This window comes from Felis catus, chromosome A3 (genome assembly GCF_018350175.1).
Source record: "Felis catus isolate Fca126 chromosome A3, F.catus_Fca126_mat1.0, whole genome shotgun sequence".
Classification (NCBI taxonomy): Eukaryota; Metazoa; Chordata; class Mammalia; order Carnivora; family Felidae; genus Felis; species Felis catus.
Window position 1 is genome coordinate 64,080,770 of NC_058370.1, and position 25,291 is coordinate 64,106,060.

Consider the following 25,291-nt stretch of genomic DNA (forward strand, 5'->3'; position numbering starts at 1 on the left):
ACTAACAAATAGGTAGAATGAATTTCAGAAAAATATACTTTATGAATATAAATGCTGACATGAGAGAACAAAGGTCAAGAAGCCACGCTGATTCCCAGGAGGCAGACTACTCAGACCTACTCAGTCCTTAACTAGGGCCTGTGATTTATAACTGGCCTTTAAGGTATTCAGATATATATATATGGGTTTATCTTCTAATTTCACAATTTTTTTTTTAATTTTTTTTTCAACGTTTATTTATTTTTGGGACAGAGAGAGACAGAGCATGAACGGGGGAGGGGCAGAGAGAGAGGGAGACACAGAATCGGAAACAGGCTCCAGGCTCCGAGCCATCAGCCCAGAGCCTGACGCAGGGCTCGAACTCACAGACCGCGAGATCGCGACCTGGCTGAAGTTGGATGCTTAACCGACTGCGCCACCCAGGCGCCCCTAATTTCACAATTTTTTAGTTTGATGCCTTAGTGTACATTTTACATAAAAGTAATAAATGCTGCCCCTTACATCCATTAGGATGGGTACTATTAAAAAGAAACAAAAATAACAAGTGATAACAAGTGTTGGCAAGGATGTGGAGAAATTGGAACCCTTGTGCACTATTGGTGGGAATGTAAAATGGTGCAGATGGTATGCTAGTTTCTCAAAAAATCAAACTTAGAATTACCATATGATCCAGCAAATATATCCCTAGGTAAATCAGAATCTTGAGGAGTACACCCATAGTCACAGCAGCATTATGCACAACAGCCAAAAGGCGGAAGCAACCCAGTGTCCAATGGTGGATAAACGGGTAAGCAAAATATACACAATGACACAACAGATTATTATTCAGCCTTATAAAGTTTCTGAAATATGCTACAATAATGGATGGACCTTGAGGATATCTCCAAGTGAAATAAGTCAGTTACAAAAAGACAAATATGTAGGATTCCATTTACAGGAGGTACAGGTATTCTAATTCAGAGACATAAAGGAGAGTGGTGGTTCTGAGGGGAAGGGGGACTGGGGAGTTGCTATTCAATGCGTGTAGAGTTTTGGCTTTGCGAGGTGGAAAGAGTTCTGGAGACTGGTTCCACAACAATGTGAACATACTGGACACTACTGAACTACACATGTAAAAATAGTTAAGATGGTAAATTTTGTTATTTTATCACCATTAAAAATTATTAAAAAAAACCCAATACATGAGTAAACCCTACTTTATCAGTTGGACATTTTACCTTAAAATATGGGTAATAAATGTTGATTGAAGAAAGTCTAGATAGTATCCAAATTGAAATAAGAAAAAAATCACTCACTGGCTTATAACCAGTATTAAAACATTTAGTAAAACGGCAGCTGCTTTTTTTCACTTAGCTTATAGTATTCTGTTAACGTGCTTTTCAGCTTTCTCTTGTATTGGCATTAACCTAGTAGGTAAACGCAGTTCCTTCCAGCTGCCTAGAATCCGAACTCCTTTTTTGCATTTAGACTATCCCTAACCTTATGAGGCAAAGCCTGCCTCTCACTACGGAGGTACTCAATGCCCCGTATTTCCTTTCTTAGTTTTCCCTGCAGTTGTGGAGTATAACTACATGGCCTGGGTCTACCAAATCAGACATAACGCGCTCCAAACTTTGAATGGCAAGTTAGTGACTCAAAGAAGTAGGGACCATAGAGAATTTCCTCTGGCAAACGTGCCACATTTATATTGAGATTTTAGAAGCAGCACTGGCAGTATGAGGGGACTTGTACGCAGCAGTGGTGGCAGTGATAGCTTCACTGGGGCAGTTTTATGGTGTCTTCTGGACATGTTTCTGGCTGTGCAGCCTCTAAGACTGGTACTATACCTGCTCCTCCCCACTACCTTTTAATAAATCCCTTTTCTGCTTAAAGTAGAGCTGGTATTTGGTACTTCTAATTAAAACTATGAATTCTCTATTGTTGGATATTCACAGGTTGACTCTAATGAGCAACGTGGGATGAATATTCATATACTTTTTGATTATTTCCTTTCTAATTTCTAAAAGTCACAGACCAGTTGTATTTTCTTTATATTGTAAATAGCTTTGCTATTATTATCTTTGTATATAGATCTCCCCCCTCTACATTTAGCATTTCTACTTAAAAAAGTAGATTTACAGATGAGGATTATTTAGCACTTATTTACAAGTCCACAGTGTACATACCCCCATCCTCAAAATAAAAGAAACCTGAAAATAACATGCTGTCTCCATCCCGGTCATTATTTTCTAGAGTACCTAACCAGGGGCACAGTGATGAAATGAGCTTTAATAGAACGTCATAATTTCGGACACCAGGAAGACTATACAGTTGCCCCTTGAGTGACATAGGTTCGAACTATGCAAGTCCACTTACATCTGGATTTTTTCAATAGATATACACACAGTACTGTACAAACATTTTTTTCTCTTCCTTATGATCTTAATAACATTTTCTTATCTCTAACTTATTGTAAGAACATAGTATGTGATACATAGAATATACAAAACATGTCAATCGACTGCTTACGTTATTGGTAAAGTTTCTGCTCAACAGGAGGCTATTTGCAGTTAAGTTTTTGGGGAATCCAAAGTTTATCATGGGTTTCTGACTGCACGGGGATGGGGATGGGTCTGTGCCCCTGGCCCCCATGTTGTTCAAAGGTCAACTGTAGAGACTTTTAAGAATAAAGCAAGATATTTCAATTAAAGTACAGAAAAACTACCCCTTAAAAACCTTTAAGAATGGAGTATCTAAAAAACAGAGAGCCCCTACATCCAGGACTAAAAGGTTGATGGGCAGCACAGGCAACGGATTTCATGAATTCCAGAGTCACAGTGTGCTCTGCCTGAGTCCCTGGAACTGGTGAGTCATATATCCTTTGCCTCTTTTCTACCAACTCTACATGTTCTTAAAAATAAGAAATGGTCAATGAGTATAGCCATTAATATTCTTCAGTGGAAATTCTCAATGATTAATAAAGAACACTGTCCAGGAAGAAGGGATAAATAAAGGATAAGCAGTTAGATTAAGTTCAGAAGTTCTCCCAGAGCTACAATTCTGTGTTTAAAATTTTAAAGTTTTGTTATACTCCCTATGCTAGTAAATATGTTAGCAACTTCTTTAAAAATATTTGAGAGAGAGAGAGAAATGTGAAAAGATATAACAAATATTTTTTATAGAGCATCCTAGGGCTTTCCCACTTTCCCACTTTGTAAATAGAAGAGACAAAGTATACTCACCTCCAAAGTCACAGCTCTTAGGAGCTCTGGATTAGAATTACACAATGCTCCCACAAGCACCCCTCCAGCACTGAAAGCAGTCAAGGCTGTTAGACTTGGCTGAGAAAAGCCTTGGCCATGAAGCGTCTTAATGCAAGCCTCTAAGTCAGCAAGGCCATTGAGTTTTTTAGTTAGACGGCCATCAGCGTGCCACTGGAGGCCTAACTCACCACCACCCCTGAAATTAAAGGGCAAAAAAAATTTTTAGTGGGAAAAAAATATTAATGATATATTTCAGGGTCAGCAAACAATAGCCGGTGGGCAACAACTACCTGGAGGCCTTTTTTTTTTTTTTTTTTTTTTAATGGCGTTAGAGCTAAGAATGGTTTATTTTTAAAGGTTGGGAGAAAAAAAAAACAACAAAAAACAATGAGGAATATACAACAGAGACCACAGGTGGCCTACAAAGCCTGAAATATTTACTATTTAGTTTTTCAGAGAAAGGATTTGTCAATCCCTGATAAGAGACAGTCAAAAATGGGTTCAACAAATATGTTTTTATAAAAAAATAAGTCATTTGTCATTTTCTCTTTTCTGCTCAATCATTCACTCATTCACTCATTCATTCATTCAAAGTAAGCTCTATGCCCAACATGAGGCTTAAACTCATGACCCAAGGATCAATAAACTCAGCATGCTCTAAGCCAGTCAGGTCTCCCTCAACAAATCTGTTTTGAGTTGCTGCTTCTGCTTCTCAGGTATTGTGCTAAATGCTGGCCTTAAAAATATAAAAAAGCAAAAGGTCCTCAGATGACTGTACACCCAGAGCTGAGAATCATTAGGTTAAATGATACAAGATTACAAATAAACTTTCTTAAAAAAATTGTTTTTAACGTTTACTTATTTTTGAGAGACAGAGCACAAGTGGGGGAGGGGTGGAGAGAGAGGGAGACACAGAATCTGAAGCAGGCTCCAGGCTCTGAGCACAGAGCCCGACACGGGGCTCGAAGCCCACAAACCATGAAATCATGACCTGAGCCAAAGTCAGACACTTAACTGACTGAACCACCCAGGTGCCCCACAAATAAACTTTCTTAAAAAAAAAAAAATCTACACACACACACACACACACACACAAAAATCTCCTGCCTGAAGATCATAATTTTGGGGGGAAAGAAAAGAGCTGCCAAGCATGTGGTTGCTGCTTTCACACAAGTGTACTGCAGGTTATCACAGAAACAGTAGAAAGAACATCCACTTATTAGGTTAGGGGTATATACTTCTTAAAACATGCTTAAGAAGGAGAGGATACCTAATCCGAGTCTTGGAGGAAGAATATGAGAATATGAAAATATGAGACGCACAAAGAAAGGGAAAACATCAAGACACAGCATGTGCAAAGGCAGAGAGGAGAAAGTGTCATCTGAAAGGATGTAACAGGGCTGGAGTGCAGGGTGTGTCTGGGCAGTAATGAAAGATCTCACTACAGAGATAAGCCAGATCATTAGGACGTTAAATACTATAAGTAAGGAGTTTGGACTTTATTTTGGAGATAGGGAGATGGAGAAGGATTTTAAGCAGAAACATAAAATATTATTTGTGTCTTGAAAACAGCTCAAATAAAATGAAGTCAGAGTACACAGACTGGTACATGAATTCTAAAAATCTGGTGCAACCACAAAGGAAACAATCAACAAAACTAAAAGGCAACTGATGGAATGGGATACTTGCAAATGACATATCGGATAAAGGGCTAGTATCCAAAACCTATGAAGAACTCACAAAACTCCACACCTGAAAAGCAAATAAGCCAGTGAAGAATTGGGCAGAAGACATGGATAGATACTTTTCTAAAGAAAACATCCAGATGGCCAACAGGCACATGAAAACATGCTCAACGTCATTCCTCATCAGGGAAATACAAATCAAAACCACACCGAGATACCACCTCACGCCAGTCAGAGTGGCTAAAATGAACAAATCAGGAGACTATAGATGCTGGCGAGGATGTGGAGAAACGGGAACCCTCTTGCACGGTTGGTGGGAATGCAAGCTGGTGCAGCTGCTCTGGAAAACAGGGTGGAGGTTCCTCAAAAAATTAAAAATAGATCTATCCTATGACCCAGCAATAGCACTGCTAGGAATTTACCCAAGGGATATAGGAGTGCTGAGGGGCATAGGGGCACTTGTACCCCAATGTTTACAGCAGCACTTTCAACAATAGCCAAATTATGGAAACAGCCTAAATGTCTATCAACTGACAAAGAAAGAAGATAATGGTTTATATATATACAATGGAATACTATTTGGCAATGAGAAAGAATGAAATCTGGCCATTTGTTGCAACATGGATGGAACTGGAGAGTATTATGCTAAGTGGAAAAAAAAGTCAGGCAGAGAAAGACAGATACCATATGTTTTCACTGATATGTGGATCCTGAGAAACTTAACAGAAGACCATGGGGGAGAGGAAGGGGGGAAAAAAGTTACAGAGAGGGAGGGAGGCAAACCATAAGAGACTCTTGGATATTGAGAACAAAGTGAGGGTTGATGGGGGTGGGGGAGAGGGGAAAGGGGTGACGGGCATTGAGGAGGGCACCTTTTGGGATGAGCACTGGGTAAACCAATTTGACAATAAATTATATATATATAAAAAAAAAGAATAGCTCATTCATAGACTTAATTTCAAAATGTGCTAAATACTTGCTATTCTAAAGTGATCATCAAAGCTGTCGCTTGTTTTACTGTTATTTACCATATACCTACTGCTTTGCTTTCACGTCTCATTTTTGCCCAAAGTAAAGAGAGGTCTCAATAGAATTAAAAAAAAAAAAAAAAAAATCTGGTGCAAGATCCTAAAAATCTACCCTTTTGCTTTCTGGATCAGCTAGTCTGTTAAATCAGCTTCTATCAGCACATGTTTAGGAATACATAAATTCAATAACACAAATGAGAAAATAAACTTTCCTCCCTGATATAGCATTGTTCTGGACATCTGTCACAACACTCATGTGCCAGGTAAAATGTGTTGACTCACCGAACGTGGCAATATGCTAATATCCATCCATCATCCACCAACACCCGTCTTTCAGGTCTGAAATTCATTTTTAAGTCCATTCCATAAGCTCCATATACATGTACCAGGAGAGGTTTCTTCTGCAAGTCCTCAGAATCCGTTTTGTGGAAAATAGTCATTGGCACTGATTTTCCATCCTGGAAATGAAGAGTTACTACGCAATGTAAATAAAAGTTTTTTAAAACAGTTTATCCCTAATTTTATGCATTGCTTACTGATGTTGAATACAAACTTCATTTAATTGAGACAACGGAGGGGCTCCTGGCTGGCTCACTCGGTGGAGCATGTGACTCTTAAAGAGTTGTGAGTTCAATCCTCACGTTGGGTATAGAAATTACTTAAAAAAAAAAAAAAAAAAAAAGGACAACAGAGTTATGGTTAAGGTCTTTAAAAATACATCATGGTTCATCCCCACTTTTAGCTATTCTGCTGACCCATAATACTAACTAGAAAAGAGCAGCAAAACTCAGGCTTGAAAACATTTTATGAAATGCAGCTTTCCAAGACAGTTAAGTGATTTTGAAGAGTTCTTTACTACCTACTATTACTGTAATTTTTTTCTTTCAAGATTAAGTCAAAATATAGCTACCAAAATTAGACGTACTAGCATAATTTCCCCACACCTATGGCTAGATACTGACATTTCACATCTTTGCGTATTTACAAATAGGCTGACTAAAGAAGTTTTAACTGCTCAATTTTCTGTCCTCTATAGGCAGAATCCTCAACCATTAAGCGCCAGAATTTCACTTAGTTTCACTGTTCTTTCCACTTAGGATATGATAACTACAACATTTTGATGGATTGGTATATGGTATAGTTACACATTTCTAAAGCAAAACAAAGCCTAAAAATATATTTTTTTTTCTTTTCTTTTTGAGTATAAGAGGGGGAGGGGCAGAGAGAGAGACGGGAACAGGATCTGAAGCCAGCTCTGCGCTGGGAGTGGGGGACTTGATATGGGGCTTGAACTAACGAACCGTGAGATCATTACCTAACCTGAATTCGGATACTCAACCGACTGCGCCCCTGTAAACATATTCTGTTGACAAAAAAACCAAACACAAAAATCTGGAAAGTGATACAATAAATGGTAAACAATAATTATATCTAAGAGGTACAGCAAATGGGACTGAAAAGTAGTCATCTAAACTTTGTACATTCTGCATTTTTGTATTTATTCTAAGAAATGTGTATTGCTCTTGTATTAAAAAAATACACTTAAAGATTTAAAAGAAAATCAACGAAGAAAAAAATTCATAAAGACAAAAAGGCTGTGTCATAATTCATTGCCAACACATATGAAATTATCTGATGTTTGATAGGTCAAGGTCTGAAAATTCCTTAAATCCAAAGGCCACAGTTTATTAATTTGTTCCCCACTTGCACAAATTTTCTTTTATACTTTTCACTCTGCCCTCAGTCTTACCTCTTTTACTCTACACTTTGGCTATATTGTCCTCCTTTACTTAAAAAAAAATTTATTTAAGTAATCTCTACACCCAACATGTGGCTTGAGCTCACAACCCTGAGATCAAAAGTTGCATCCTCTTGCAACTGAGTCAACCAGGCACCCCTTCCTTTCTACTTCTTGAAAGCACCATTTCTCCCTCAATTCAGGCCTCTACACAAATGTATTCCTCCTGCCCCTTTTCTAGTTAGATTCTTAATCATCCTTGAGGTTTTACCTGAGACATCACTTTCTCAGAAGCCTTCAGTGATCCCTCCAGCCTAGGTAAGGTCCCTGTGCCATGTTTCCACTGTACTCAACACGGCGTCCTTTGCAGCAGTCAGTACATTAGCACTTACTCCTTCAACATCAATCATCTTCCCTACTAGATTCAAGCACTCTAGTCAACTGCTTACCACCTTCACAATTTTTTGCCATTACCTAGAAACCAACTTTGACAATTTCTTGAAGTCAACTTTCAAAATTCAAATTCAAAATTCAAATGTTAACAAGCCCTGATGAAATCAATGACTTGACATGCTAGCTATAAATTTTCTAAGCCATGTTAAAATAAATACGGGAGTATTAAAAAAAAAAAAAAATCCATGGATCCCTTAAGCTCATTTGGGTCTTACTGTGGTATGTGAGATTCACTTCAGAAACCCATGCTAATGTAACACCAGCAGCAACTGCACAATGCTTGACAAGTAGTATGAATGCAGTAGATGGGGGCTCAGAGTTGGGATTACAAAGACTTACCTTGCTTTTGGCTTCTAGACGTAAAACACGACTAGTCTTTGTGATTGGGTCTTCGTGCCCAGTTTCCTCAAACAGTTTGCCTTCTGCAAATTTGTATGTGTAGTATTTTGGGGGACGTATTGGAGAGCAAAGCTGGAAGGGGCAGTTCTTTGGGTCTGAATTTGTATCCATTATGAATCCACAGGCCCAAGGAGGAAGCTAAAGAAATAAAAGTTATTTTTACTCTTTATCTACACACTAAGTATCATTAATTAAATTTGAGTCAGCTACAAACAAGATGATGCGGACATCACGTTTACTTTTATCCATTATAAGTAATTCCTCATTTAACTATTATTTCAGCACAACAGAATATATTTCAAGTAACAAATGAACAGGACTCCACATTAATGACCAATAAAATAAGGAAAAATTATAGGAAAATGGTTTATCATGACTCTGGATTTATACAGAATCTCCTTTAATAAAGCCATTTATTTTGCGTATAAACTTGGGAAGTGAATAGTAAAATGGTTACGAATAAGAGCAAATCAAATAATAATTCCAGAACCCGGCAACATCTCCAGATCTCCGTTCTCAGAGAACATGAAATCTCGCTCAGGTGTTTTTTTAATGATTTACCCACCAGCCCTTCCCCTGTGGCCTAGACAGCCACAGTGGTGACAGTTATCATGCCAGGGCTACAAACTCACTCAGCAGCACTAAAGCATTTACAATTTGTTTCTAACTTCAGCCCCCAGGCTAACTGTTGTGCAGAACAAAACCTTTCCTGGCACATACACTCTGAGAAACTCACAGCTATTATGATTAGGATTCTTCACTTTAAGAAAAAAGGAAAGGAATCAAAATTTATTCTCTCAGAGCAGCAGGGTCCAGTTTCAAGCCTGCCACTAACATCCCTCTTACACCTCTCAAAGAATTGTGGTAAGCCGGCTGGCAGAATATAAGAAATGGTACCGAGAGTCAGAACATTAAAAGAAAATTGCCTTTCCTTTCCCGAGTAATTGTAGAAAGAAAATCAGAGGTCTTGGCACAGCAATGTCACGGGTTGGCATTATTCAAAAAGGGTAGGTGGGGGCTGTGTGCATAAAGAGTGCATCATCTGACCTGTAGAAACTACAGCCAGAGTTTATGTTCACAGAGCATATGTCTTACTATTAGTCCAAAGAATCTATCTTCCTGAAACACTCCAAGGATATATATTCAAAATATCTCTCAAAGAGAGTTCCTAATTTACTGTCCTCAGACTGAGAATTATGTTCAAGGATAATCTGTCTACTTAAGTGAAAGCCATAAAACGGAAAGAAGCATGTGGCACAACAAAGTTGTGAAGTCTGGAAGCATAAATGGGAGTAAATGGAGACCTTGCTGGGAAAAACCACCACCGCTTCTCACTACTCATGCTGTAACCAGGTCTTAGAAAGAGGGTACATGATGCCTAAGTCCACAGAGGCACAAATTTTTCTGTCCTTTGGTGAAACTTTAAAAGAGTTTCCATGTGCCCCATGTGGTAAGTGGTCATAGTTTCAAACCAAGTGGTTCCAATAAATAACTCTTTTGGGTGTATTTCTTAAAGTACTGGGACCAAGGGTAAAGTTTTACCATAACAAAAACTGTTCTAGTTTGTCTAGTTCTAGTTGTCCAGAAATAAATGTTAACCATCTCAAGGATATCTTAAACCGCATTTCCTATTGAGAAACCTGCAGTACTATCTGGGTATGTTAATGGACAGCACCCAAGAATAATGATAAATTGGCTAGGTGATCTGCAGATATTTCTTTGATACACGAAAGAAACAGGTTCAGCGCTAGCATCCTACCAGCAATCGTAGTCATCTATCTCACTGAAAGAAAACTGGCCCAAGTGTGCAAATGCCTCCATGTGAACTGATAGTAGTACAAAGCAAAAAATCTCCCCAAGATTTGCTTAAATTAAGTATCATAACCAATTAAATTATCATAGCTTCTTTTTGCGAAAAAAAATTACCAGGAAAAACTGCTAATATGATGACCAAAGATAGGAGGCAAATATATTAAGGATTTTACATTTCTGTTGCCCAGATGGAGTTTAAAAAGATCTTTTAATGAAGTGCCTACTAGGCGGAGATGTTACATACAAGAATATTTTATAATATAGTCTGACTTAAAGATTTTGTCCTTTATGTATGCCATTGTCCCTGCATATTAATCAGTATTATCCAGTTCATGAAAGGCTCTGATCTATAAAATTTTCTTTAAGTAGAACCTAATATATAATGTAGTATTGATTCTATGTGTTGATGACTCAAAACACTGTAACAAAGCCCAAAAGGGTCAGGGAATAAAGAGAGGATATAGAATAAATTACAGATATGATGTTCCACTGAAGACATTCCTGGAAGCATCAGGCCCTGGAGAACAGAAGACATTATACTGCAGGACACTACAGGACCTCTTCTTCATAAAGCCATTACCCTCAAGAGCAAGAGACGTAGTTGACTTTCCTCACACAGAAATAGGCATAGAAACTTAGACAAAATGAGAAGACACGCTTTGTCTCAAATGAACAAAAAGCCAGAGATTTAAGTGAAACATAGAAGTAATATGCCTGATGAAGAATTTAAAGCAATGATCGTAAGGATACTCGCCAGACTTGAGAAAAGAATGGCGGACATCGGTAAAAACTATTAGCACAGATAAGGAATAATATACCAGAGATAAAGGGTTCAATAAACAAAATGAGAAACGTGCTTGATACAATGAATAGCAGGCTGGAAGCAGAGGAACGAATTAATTACCTAGAAGACAGAGTAATGGAAAGTAATCAAGCTGAACAAAAGAGAGAAAAAAGAATTATGGAAAATGAGAATGGACTTAGGGAACTCAGTGACTCCATCAAACATAATAACAGTTGTATTCTAGGAGTCCCATAAGAAGATAAAGAAAAGGGGGCAGAGAATTTGAGAAATAATAGATGAAAACTTACCTAATCTGGAGAAGGAAAGAGAAAGAAATCCAGATCCAGGATGCACAGAGAACCACCACCCCCTCCCCGGATAAAAATCAACAAAAGCAGATCCATAGCAAGGCATATTGTAATTAAAATGGCAGAATATAGTGATAAAGAAAAAATATTAAAAGTAGCAAGTCAAGGGGTGCCTGGGTGGTTCAGTCAGTTAAGCGTATGACTTCAGCTCAGGTCATCATCTCATGGTTTGTGGGTTCAAGCTGCACATCAGGCTCTGTGCTGACAGCACAGAGCTTGGAGCCTGCTTTGGATTCTGTGTCTCCCTCTCTCTCTCCTCGTTCCCCACTTGCACTCTGTCTCTCTCTCAAAAATAAACAAACATTAAAAATAAATGAATGAATGAATGTAGCCAAGACAAAAGAAGACAGTTATATACAGAGGAAACCCCATAAGGCTATCAGTGGTTTTCTCAGCGCAACTTTCCAAGCCAGAAAGGAGTGGCATGATGTATTCAAAATGCTGAATAGGAAAAACTTGTATCCAAGAATACTATATCCAGGAAGGCTATCACTCAGTATAGAAGGAGATACAAAGAGTTTCCCAAATAAAAACTAAAAGAGTTCATGACCATAAAACCAGCCCTGCAAGAAATATTAAAGGGGATTCTGAGTGAAAAGGAAAGACCAAAAAAAGATAGTATGAAGCTAGGAAACACAAAACCAGTAAAAATAAATATTTCTGTAAAGAATCAGTCAAGTAACTCACAAAATAAAACAATGTAGAACATGGCACCATATATCTAAAACTTGGGGAGGGGAGGAGTAAAGAACTGGTTCAAACTTAAACGACAATCAAATTAATATAGACTTCTGCTATAAGCAGAAGAGGCTATATAAAAAACTAATGGTAACCACAAATCAAAAACTACTAATAAATATGCAAAGAATAAAGAAGAAAGAAATCCAAATATATCACTAAAGAAAACCAGCAAACCCTGAAAGAGAAGAAAGGATCAGAGAAAAACTTCGGAAATAACTACAAAACAAGTAAAAATGGCAATAAATACATATCTATCAACAATTACTTTAAAACTAGATGGACTAAATGCTCTAATCAAAAGACACAGGGTGACAGAATGAATAAAAACCAGGACCCATCCATATGCTACCTACAGGAAACTCATTTTAGATCTAAAAACACCTGCAGATTGAAAGTGAGGGAATGGAGAAACACTGATCATGCAAATGGATGTCAAAGAAAAGCTGGAGTAGCAATACTGGTATCAGACAAAATAGATTTTAAAACAAAGATTGTAACAAGAGACAAAGAGGGACACCATACAATCATAAAGGGAACAATATGGGAAGATATAATAATTATAAAATGTATGCATCCAACACAGGGGCACCCAAATACATAAAACAGTTAGTAAGAAACATAAAGGAACTAACTGGTAATAATTAACAACAGTAGGGCACTTTCACACCCCACTTACATCAATAGATCAACTAAACAGAAAATCAACAAGGAAACAATGGCTTTGAATGATGCACTGGATTAGATGGATTTAACAGATCTATTCAGAACATTTCATCCTAAAACAGAATACACATTTTTTTCAAGTGCACATGGAACATTCTCCAGAACAGATCACTTATTAGGCTACAAAACAAGCCTCAACAAATTTTAAAAGATCAAAGTCATACCATGCATCTTTTCTGACTGTAACACTATGAAACTAAAAGAAAAAAATCTGTAAGAAAAAAATCTGGAAAGACTACAAATACATGGAGGTTAAATAACATGCTCCTAAACAATGAATGGGTCAACCAGGAAATAAAAGAAATAAAAAAAGTACATGGCAACAAATGAAAATGAAAACACAATGGTTCAAAACCTTTGGGATGCAGCAAAAGTGGTTCTAAGAGGGAAATTTACAGCAATATAGGCCAACTGTAAGAAGCAAGAAATATCTCAAATAAACAACCTAACCTTACACCTAAAGGAGCTAGAAAAAGAACAAACAAAACCTAACTACCAGCAGAAGGAAGGAAATAATAAAGATTAGAGCAGAAATAAGTGATACAGAAACCAAACAACTACAATAGAACAGATCAATGAAACAAGGAGCTGGTTCTTTGGAAAAAAAATCACTAAAGTTGATAAACCTCTAGCCAGACTTCTCAAGAAAAAAAAGAGAAAGGACCCAACTAAATAAAACTACAAATGAGGAGAAATAACAACAAATACCATAGAAACACAAACAATAATAAAATATTATGACAAATTATGCCAAAAAATTGGACAACCTAGAAGAAATGGAAGAATTCCTAGAAATATACAACCTACTGAAACTGCAACAGAAAGAAATAAAAAAATTTGAACAGACTGATAACCAGCTATGAAATTGAATCAGGAATTAAAAAAGCAAACAAAAGGCCAGGAGCAGATAGCTTCACAGATGAATTCCACCAAACATATGAAGAACAGTTAATGCCTATTCTTAAACTATTCCAAAAAAAAAATAGAAAACTTCTAAATTCATTCTATGAGGACAGCATTACTCAGATACCAAAACCACACAAAGACACCATAAAAAGAGACCTACAGGCCAAAATCCCTGATGAACACAGATGCAAAAATCCTCAACAAAATAGTAGCAAACCGAATCCAACAATACATTAAAAACATCATTCACCATGACCAAGTGGGATTTATTCCTGGGTTGCAACAGTGGTTCAATATTCACAAATCAATCAACGTGATACACCACATCAGTAAGAAAAAGGATAAGAACCATATGATCATTTTAGTAGATGCAGAAAAAGCATTTGACAAAGTACAGTGTCCATTTATGATTAAAAAAAAAAAAAAACCTCAACAAAGTAGGTTTAGAAGGAACTTAGCTGTACATAATAAAGGCCCTTTATTAAAAACCCACAGCTAACATCATCCTAAATGGGGAAAAACTGAGAGCCTTTCCTTAAGATCAGGAACAAGATAAGGATGTTCACTCTGACCACTTTTATTCAACAGAGTTCTAGAAGTCCTAGCCACAACAATCAGGTAACAAAAAGAAATAAAAGGCATCCAAATCAGTAAGGAAAAAGTAAAATTTTCACTATTTGCACATGACATGATACTATAAATATAAAACTTGAAAGACTCCACCAAAAAACTGCTGGAACTAGTAAATGAACTCAGTAAAGTTGCAGGATACAAAATCAATCTACAGAAATCTGTTGCATTTGTATACACCAATAATGAAGCAGCAGAAAGAGCAATTTAGAAAACAATCCCATTTACAATTACACCCAAAATAATAAGATACCTAGGAATAAACCTAACTAAAGAGGTAAAACATCTAGACTCTGAAAACTCTAAACTATAACACTGATGAAAGAAATTAGAGATGACACAAATGGAAAGACATTTCATGCTCATGGATCGGAAAAAAATATTGTTGAAATGTCTATACTACCAAAGCAATCTACACATTTAATGCAATCCCTATCAAAATACTAACAGCATTTTTCACAAAACTAGAACAAACAATCCTAAAATTTGTATGGAGCCACAAATGACTCCAAATAGCCAAAGCTATCTTGAAGAAGAAAAGGAAAGCAGGAGGCATCACAGTTCTGGATTTCAAGTTATATCACAAAGCTGTAGTGATCTAAACAGTAGGTACTGGCACAAAAATAGATACATAGATCAACAGAACAGAAAAGAAAAACCAGAAATAAACCCACAACTATATGGTAAATTAATGTTTGACAAAGCAGGAAGTGATATCCAATGGGAAAAAGACAGTCTTTTCAACAAATGGTGCTGGGAAAACATGCAAAAGAATGAAACCGGACCACTTTCTTATACCATATACAAAAACAAATTCAAAATTGATTAAAGACCTAAATGTGAGACGTGAAACCATAGATATTCTAGAAGAGAGCACAGGAGGTAATTTCTCTAAGACTGGCCATAGCAACTTTTTTTTAGACAAGGGAAGGGAAAGAAAAAGCAAAAATAAACCAAAGGAAACAACAAACTAAAAGGCAACCTACAGAATGGGAGATGATATCTGCAAATGATATATCCGATAAAGGGTTAGTATCTAAAATATATAAAGAAAATGGGGAGCCGGGGTGGTTCAGTCAGTCAAGTGTCTGACTCTTGATTTTGGCTTAGGTAGTGATCTTGCAGTTGTGAGACTGACCCCTATGTTGGGCTCTGCTGAGCAAGGAACCTGGTTGGGATTCTCTCTCTCCCCCTCTCTCTGCCCTTCCCTATGCTCAAACTAAATCTCAAAATAAATAAACTTAAAAAAGAAAAAAGGTAATGATTTCAATTATTTGGGATAAAATTTAACCAAACAAGATGCTCAAATGGCATTTCTCTCTCCATTTTGGCTAGGTCCTCAAACTAGGTATAAGTGGTCAACTGGTTTAACAACTCTTTCCATATCAAGTAAAATGGAGGCCTTTCCCATTTCCTTCAGCACCTGTTTTCTAACCAACATGTTTAAAAAAAAATTTTTTTTTAATGTTTATTTATCTTTGACAGAGAGAGACAGAGTATGCGTGGGTGAGGGGCAGGGAGAGAGGGAGACACAGAATCCGAAGCAGGCTCTAGGCTCTGAGCTGTCAGCACAGAGCCCGATGTGGGCCTCCAACTCACAGACCATGAGATCATGACCTGAGCCGAAGTCGGATGCTCAACTGACTGAGCCACCCAGGTGCCCCTAACCTACATGTCAATGCTGCTTTAAAATGGGGTTGTAAGACTGGCATTCACCAATTTTAAGAAGTTCACTTGTGGAGGCAGATTATCTTTTCCGGCAGCCACAGGCAATATCAGCAAGTCAGCCTGCCAGGCAGATGTGCCACCATTCACAGCTGTGCTGCAGTGGAGACCACGGCCACCCCTTACTGAAAGAGACCAAAGGTTTCTTGGTCCCCTCCGCAACCCCCACAGGTAAGAAAACGAACAAAAAGAAGAGGGTATTTCTGCAAAGGCAGAAATATGGTGGGCATGCCTCCTATCCCCACGGGGGGGTGTGGGATGGGAGCAGCAGCAGTGGGTCAGGCTCTAGCCGACAAGTTGGCCTGAGGGATTAGTATACGTAAAGTTGTAGAGATGGATGATATATAGCGATAGGTGGGAAGAGGAACATGACACTGAACTCTACTTCTGAAGTTCATATTTTAAGTAAAACTTTACTAAAAGTGAGGTCCCCCAAGTAATTTTAAAATAAACCCCCTAAACATGAAAAGACCCACTATGCCAAGTTTCATTGAAATTGAATTCCACTCAAGAAACAGTATGTTGCTATCACTCAAAATGTGATGTTCTGTTATACTGAACTGGATGTAGAATTAAACTTACCTTCAGAGACCGAACCGAGTCATCAGCCAGACCAATCACATTAACGTAAAGTAGATTGCTGTGCTTCAGGAATAGAACGCAGTGGTCCTTAAACATGTCCAAGTCTACAACTTTGGTATTTCTCTTCATTGTGAAAAATAAATCCCAATTCATAATGGCAGGGGTATCAGCTGCTGTTCTCATGAGCTGTGTGGAACAAAGTCAGAAGAGATCCAGGTAACAAAATGTGATAACCACAGCATCCAGAAGAGCCAAAGAACACATCAGGGCTGCAGTGTGACCATCACCGTGTGAAGGAGCCTGCTGTGTGGTGAGATAGCATGGCCTACCGCTTAGCTCACAACAAACCAATGGATGTTCGAGTGAAGGCATTTGCTAGCCAGCTAACTGTGGATGCACTAAGGAGACTGGCTGGGACCAGGAGAACTGCCTAGCTGAGATCAATACCAAATTGCTAAGTTATAAGGTCATGAATTTATAAAAGTCTGTTCTTTTAAATCATTAAGTTTGGCTTTCATAAATGATATAATCAGGATAAAGTAGGTTTCATGTGCTAATCTTTTTAGGCATAATTACAAAGTGTAGAGACATTATATCTAAGGGAAGAGAAACGGGATTGGTTATGCATGGAAAGGTAGCATCAATTTCTACAGTTTACCAAAAGTCTACGAAAACAGTTAACTCTCAGCGTAAAGAATGTTGTTGATGGAAGTGTGATACTTTTGAACAGACCACATAGGGACAAGGAGAATCCAGGATTACCTTGAATTCTGTAGGCTCGCCAACATTAGTGAGAATGTATAATTCGTCATCTCTGTGTTCAACGTAGTAAAGGACGCCATGTATTCGCTTCTGGATAAGTACTGGTGGGTCCCAAGGGCTTAGGCCATCTATCAACCACACTTCAGAAGTAGTCTTGTTCATAATGTTTATGGTGAGGAAACGACTGTCTTTTGTAAGATAAAGGAAAACAAAATAGCTGCGTGCACACACACACACGCACGCAGAAAGAGACCGAGAGAGAGAGAGAGAGAGAGAGAGAGAGAGAGAGAAATCCAGTAAATTTCAGTGGCATGTTACTTTGTTAATGACAGTATTTCACTGCCTGCTATACATATGTTGATTTATAATGCAGACAGAAAATAGGTCCTTAGTGAACACTGCTTGTAAAATAAAAAAAATAAAAAAAACTATTATTTTTCTCATTTCCCCCACGGAAGTATTCAAAGGAATTTCTTCTCTAACATTTTATTATGAACATTTTCAAAACTACAGAAGTTGAACATGTCAGGTGAATACCCATACACCCACCACTGAAATTCAATTATTACCAATGATTTGCTTATATTTCCTTTATTACATTATTTGCGCATCCATCAATCCATCTTTTTCTAAATGCATTTTCAGGTACACAAAAGGTATCCTCTCTCACTTAATCACGTTAATAGATTATAGGCTTTTTAGTGGGAAGAGGAAATAAATTTCCTAGAGGAGATATGTAATTATAGGAAAGAAGAGGGACACAGAATTTACTTTGTTCTTCCTCTGTATGCTCCCCATCCCCCAGTTTTATAACAAAATAGAAATAACAGAAACCCAAACAGGAAGAAAAATGCTTGCAATCTCAACACATTTTAAAAATTAATGTTAACTGTTTTAATTTTTTCTATTTTTCCTTCTCCTTTATTTGTATTTCATGCATGTGTTTCATTTTTTTAAAGTTTATTTAAATATTTATTTTGTGAGAAAGAGAGAGAGCATGTGCACGACTGGTGGAGGGGCAGAGAGGGGGAGAGACAGAATCCCAAGCAGGCTTCACATGGAGCCCAATGTGGGGCTCGATCTCATGACCGTGAGATCATGACCTGAGCAGAAACCAACAGTCAGATGCTTAACCAACTGAACCACCCAGGCACCTCAATATGTGTTTTTTGTTTGTTTTACTATTTTCTTTAATGTTTATTTATTTTGAGAGAATGTGCACACCAGTGGAGGAGAGGCAGAGAGAAAGAGAAGGGTGAGAATTCTAAGCAGGCTCTGAGCTATCAGTGCAGAGCCTAACAGGGGGCTCAGTCTCACAAACCATGAGACTGAGCTGAAATCAAGAGTTGGATGCTTAATTGACTGAGCCACGCAGACACCCTTGGGTTTCATTTTTAAATTAAAAAACGTCTGACTTTGGCTCAGGTCATAATCTCATGGTTTGTGAGTTTGGGCCCCACATCAGGCTCTCCACTATCTGCAGAGTCCACTTCTGATCCTGCCTCCCTTTCTCCATGCACCTTCCCCGCTCAAGTGTGAGCACATGCTCTCTCAAAAATAAACATTAAAAAAAATTTTAAAAACTTTAAATTACTGAAGTACAGTTGATATATAATGTTATACTAGTTCAGATACACAATATAGTGATCAGGGAACTCTACCCATTACTTAATGTTCATCACAGCAAATGCAGTCATCATCTGTCACCATACAACATTATTACAATATTATTGACTATATTTCCTATGTTGTACTTTTCAGCTCCAGGACTTCTATAAAACACAGATGCAATTTTGGATTCTGCATTTGTGACTTCACATAATATTAGTATTCCCCCCACATTAATTACAATCTTTTATGGTCATTTTAAAAAATGTTTCTGTATTTTGAGAGAGTATGTGCACACGAGTAGGGGAGGGGCAGAGAGAAGGAGAGAATCCCAGACTCCATGCTGTCAGCACAGAGCCTGACGTGAAGCTCGATCTCACGAACCATGAAGACTGGAAATCAAGAGTTGAAATCAAGAGTTGAAAAAACCAAAATTAAGAATTGAACACTTAACTGAATGAACCACCCAGGTGCCCCGTGATCATTATTTTTAATGGCTACCTAATATTCTATTAGGTTGAATTATTATAATTCTTAAAACTTAAGATTTTAATGTTTCATTGTAATAAAGAATATAATAGGCAACGTATTCATGAAGACAGTTCCCCCTTCCTCACCTTTACAATTATTTCCCTATGATAAATACTTACCCATTTCTTAGGAATGGAAATATGAATTTAATGATAAGCAGTATCTTTTTTTAATCTTTTTTTTTTTAATGTTTATTTTTGAGAGGGAGAGACAGAGCACAAGCAGGGGAGGGGCAGAGAGAGAGGGAGACACAGAATTTGAAGCAGGCTCCAGGCTCTGAGATGTCAGCACAAAGCCAGATGTGGGGCTTGAACCCACAACCATGAGATCATGACCTGAACTGAAGTTGGAAGCTTAACCAACTGAGCCACCCAGGTGCCCCTGTTTTGGAAATATTTCAGCCAAGTCGAATGAAGTACTTACCACTGGCATCTAGGTTTTCTGGATAGTTTTATTTTTATCAATTGATTCTTTAAATCTTTTAGGAATGTATGCTGATGTATGAAGTGATGAAAATTATTTTTCTACAGTATTAAAAAATTATACCTGTTTTTCATTGGTCTGTGATGCCTTTTACATAATTTTTTATATATATAAATTTTTGAGTTATCTCTTCTGATCTCTATTATTTGTCTATCGGGTTATATTAACTATTGTAGCTTAATGTGTTTTAATACACGGTTTTAGGACAAATTCCTTACTCTAGTTTGCTATTTTCAACACTATCTTTGCTATTTTCAATATTTTACTTTTATCTATTTATTTTTTTTTTTTTAATTTTTTTTTTTAACGTTTATTTATTTTTGGGACAGAGAGAGACAGAGCATGAACGGGGGAGGGGCAGAGAGAGGGGGAGACACAGAATCGGAAACAGACTCCAGGCTCTGAGCCATCAGCCCAGAGCCTGACGCGGGGCTCAAACCCACGGACCGTGAGATCGTGACCTGGCTGAAGTCGGACGCTTAACCGACTGCGCCACCCAGGCGCCCCTTATCTATTTATTTTTGTTTGATGATGACACAGGTAATCAAAAGATAAATTACTTGGTCAACTACTTGGCAGATATTTGGTTACAGGAAAGTCAGAATACAACTGGTTCTACAGAAACAGGTTTCTTAGAAAGAGAAGACAAGTCATGGTAACCACAGAGCAAAAATGTACAACGGATATACAAAAGAAAAGAGAAGGGACTCAAACCAGAACACTATGGAAAATCATAAATTCACAAAGGAAGATAGTGAGAGAGAAAGGAACACGGGAGCCACAAAATAACCAGAAAACATCAATAAGATGGCATTAATAAGTACTCACCTATGAATAATTACTCTAAATGTAAATGGATTAAACTCTCCAATGAAATGGCACAGAGTGGCTGAATGGATAGAAAGGAAGACCCAACTATATACTGCCTATGAGATTCACTTCAGCTTCAAGGACACATACAGGCTTAAGATGAGGGGATGTAAAAAGAAATTTCATGTAAGTGGAAACCAATCGAGCACAGGAGTAGCTATACTAATATCAAAGAAAATACACTTTAACTCAAAAGTTGTAACAGATAAAGGCAGCCATTATATAATGATAAATGGGTCAGTTAATTAAGAGGATATAACAGTTGTAACTATATACAGACATACCTTGGAGATATGGGTAGGTTCCAGAACCACTGATAAAAGTGAGTCAAATGAATTTTTTGGTTTTCCAGTGCAGATAAAAGTTATGATTACACTATATTGTAAACTGTTAAGTGTGTTACAGCATTATGTCTAAAAACACAATGTACATACCTTAATAAAAAATACTTTATTGCTAAAAAATGCTAACCATTATCTTAACTTTCAGGGAGTTGTAATCACTGATCACAGATCACCATAAACAAATAACAATGAAAAAGTTGGAAATGGTGTGATAATTACCAAAATGTGACAAAGACATGAAGTGAGCAAGTGCTATTGAAAAATGGTGCCAATAGACCTGCTTCAATATGTTAAAAAAATGCAGTCTGCGAAGTGCAATAAAACAAGGTATGCCTGTATGCACTCAACATCAGAGCACCTAAATATATTAAGCAAATACCAACAGATTCGAAGGGAAAAACAGACAACACCACCACAATAATAGTAGGGGTTGTTAATACCTCACTTTCAGCAATGGAGAGATTATTCAGGCAGAAAATCAATAAAAAAAATTGGGTGTGGACTCTATGTATACTTTAGACAAAATGGATGAAACAGACATATGTAGACCATTCCATTCAACAGCAGCTGAATACATTCTTCTCAAGTGCACAAGGAACATTCTTGTGTAGGTAGATCATAGGTTAAGTCATAAGACAAGTATTAGAAAATTTGAGAAGACTGAAATCATACCAAGTATTTTTTCCAATCAAAATAGTAACTATTAAGAAGAAAACTGGAAAATTCACAAATATATGGAAATAATATACCGCTAAATAAGCAATGGGTCAAAAAAATCAAAATCAAAAATATCTTGAAAAAATTAAAGTAGAAATAGAACATACTAAAACTTAAGGGATACATAAAAGTACTTCTACAAGGGAAGTTTATGGGATACGTGTTTACATTAAAAGTATCTCAAATAGGGGTGCCTGGCTGGCTTAGTCGGTAGAGCATGCGACTCTTAATCTCAGGGTCATGAGTTCAAGCCCCACGATGGGTGCATAGCCTACATAAAAAAATAAAAAGGGGCTCCTGGGTGGTTCAGTTAAGCATCTGACTCTTGATTTTGGCTCAGGTCATGATCTCACAGTTTGAGTTTGAGCCCTGAGTTGGACTCTGTGTTGACAGTGTGTGCTTGGGATTCTTTACCTCCTTTTCTTTCTGCCCTTCCCCCACTAACATGTGCACCCATGCACTCTCTCTCAAATAATAAACTTAAAAAAAGAGGAAAAAAAGAACTATCTCAAAAAACGTACATTACACCTCAAAAAATTAGAAAAAGAAAAAATAAGCCTAATGTTAGAAGAAGGAAGGAAATAATAAAGATCAGAGAAAAATAAATTAAGGAGACCAGAAAAACAATAGAGAAGATCAACAAAACTAAGAGCTGCTTTTTGAAAAGATAAAACTGACAAACTTTTAGTGAAATTAAGAAAAAAAAAAAAAGAGGATTCAAAATGGGGAAGGAAAAAGGACGCATTACATCTGATACTGCAGACACACAAAAAAGTATAAAGTTACTATGAAAATTATATGCCAGCAAATTAAATAATCTAGGAGAAATGAGTAAATTCCTAGAAACATATAACCTACGAAGACTGAATCATGAAGAAATAGAAAATCTGAACAGACCAATAGAGTAAGGTAGAGTTGATTACCAATCAGTAATCAACAATTTCTCAGCAAAGAAAAAAGCCCAGGACGAGATGGACTCACTGGTAAAATCTACCAAATATTTGAAGAATTTGCACCAATCCTTTCAAATTCTTCCCAAAAAACTGAAGAGAAGGGAACACTTCTAAACTCATTTTATTAGGCTGGTAGTACCCAATACAAAAGCCAGATAAGGACACTACAAGAAAACTATCCAATATCCACAGTGAATATGATACAAAAATACTCAACAAAATGCTAGCAAACTTAATTCAGCAGGCACATTAAAAAGATTATTCATCATTATCAAGTAGGATTAATCCGAGATATAAAAATGGTTCAACATATGCAAATCAATAAATGTGATACATTAATAGAATGAAAGCTAAAAATCACATGATCATCTTTATAAAAAGCATTTGACAGAGTTCAACATCCATTCATGATACAGACTCTCAACAATTGGATATGAAATGAATGTTACTTAACATTATAAAGGCCATATATGACAAGTCCACAGCTAACATCACATTGAGTGGTGAAAAGCTGGAAGGTTTTCCTCTAAGATCAGTGGATGACCACTCTTACTACTCCTAATCAACATAGTACTGTCAGTCTTGATTTTATATATAGGAAACATTAAATATTCCACCAAAACACTGTTAGAATTAATCAATGAATTCAGTAAAGTTGCAAGATGTAAAATCAACATATGGAAATCAGTTGTTTTGATACACTAACAATGAAATATCTGAAAAACACACAAAACAATCCCATTTAAAACAGCATCAAAACTAAACACAGTACTTAGGAATATATTTAATCAAGGAGGGAAAAAGATGTGTACATTGAAAACTTAAGACTTTGATGAAAGAAATAAAGACAACACAATAAATGAAAAGATACGCCATATTCATGATTTGGAAGAATGACTATCATTAAGATGTCCACACTACCCAAAGCCATCTATACAATGAATGCAATCCTTATCAAAATTCTAATGTCATTTTTTAACAGAAAAACAATTCCAAAATTTGTATAGAGCCACAAATATCTAGAGTAGCCTGAAAAAGAAGAACAAAGCAAAATGCATCACTTTTTGATCTCAAACTGTATCACAAAGCTATAATAATCAGAACAGTATGGTACTGGCATAAAAATAGACATGCATGGGGGCGCCTGGGTGACTTAGTTGGTTAAGCGTCGGACTTCGGCTCAGGTAATGATCTCGAGGTGAGTTCCAGCCCCGCATCAGGCTCTGTGCTGACAGCTCAGAGCCTGAAGCCTGCTTCAGATTCTGTGTCTCCCTGCTTCTCTCTCTGCCCTCCCCTGCTTGTGCTCTGTCTCTCTCTCAAAAATAAACATTAAAAAAAAAAAAAAAAATCCGACATGCAGATCACAGAAACAGAACCGAGAGCACAGAAACAAACCACTGAGTATACGGCCAACTGATATTTGATAAGGGAACCAAGAATACTCAAAAGGGAAAGGAAAATCTCTTCAATAAATTGTGCTGGGAAAATTGGATAATCACATGCTATTGAAATTGCTATGCTAATGAAATTGGACTCCAATATTACTCTACTCACAAAAAATTAACCTGAAATGGATTAAAAGACCTAAACATTAAGACCTGAAGCCATAAAATTCCTAGAAGAAAACATAAGGAAAAAGCTCCCTGACATAGGTCTTGGCAATTATTTTTTATGACACCAGAAGTATAAATAGATAAATAAGTGGGACTGTATCAACCTAAGAAGCTTCTACATAGCAAAAGAAACAATCAACAAAATGAAAAGGCAATCAACGGAGTGGGATAAAGTATTCCCAAACCATTTATCTGATGATGGGTTAACAGCCAAAATATATAAGGAACTCCTACAACTCAAAAGCAAAACAAACAAACAAAAAATCCGATTTAAAAATGGACAGAAGACCTGAACAGACATTTTTCCTAAGACATACAAATGGTCAACAGATACATAAAAAGATGCTCAACGTCACTAATCCTAAGGCAAAGGCAAATAAAAACCATGGTATCACTTCACATCTGTTAGAATGGCTATTATCAAAAAGACAAGTGGTAACAAATGTTAGGATATAGAGAAAAGGAAACCCTTGTGTACTGTTGGTGGGAATGTAAACTAATAATAGCTATTATGGACAAAAAAATGTAGGGTCCTCAAAAAATTAAAAAAGGAACTACTATATGATTCAACGATTCTACTTCTGAGCACATATC

At 37.0% G+C, this 25,291-nt stretch overlaps 1 protein-coding gene across 8 annotated transcripts in view; it reads right to left on the reverse strand.

The window, feature by feature from the left end:
* PREPL (prolyl endopeptidase like) overlaps positions 1–25,291 on the reverse strand; it is a 65,956-nt gene that overhangs the window by 11,324 nt on the left and 29,341 nt on the right. For all 8 annotated transcript variants that reach the window (XM_019827131.3, XM_045054165.1, XM_011281041.4 and 5 more), the window contains 5 exons: positions 17,579–17,795; positions 16,817–17,002; positions 8,486–8,683; positions 6,238–6,413; positions 3,222–3,438 (listed from right to left, as the gene is read on the reverse strand). In XM_019827131.3, the coding sequence (XP_019682690.1) occupies positions 3,222–3,438; positions 6,238–6,413; positions 8,486–8,683; positions 16,817–17,002; positions 17,579–17,795 (994 nt within the window). The remainder of the gene's footprint in view (positions 1–3,221; positions 3,439–6,237; positions 6,414–8,485; positions 8,684–16,816; positions 17,003–17,578; positions 17,796–25,291) is intronic.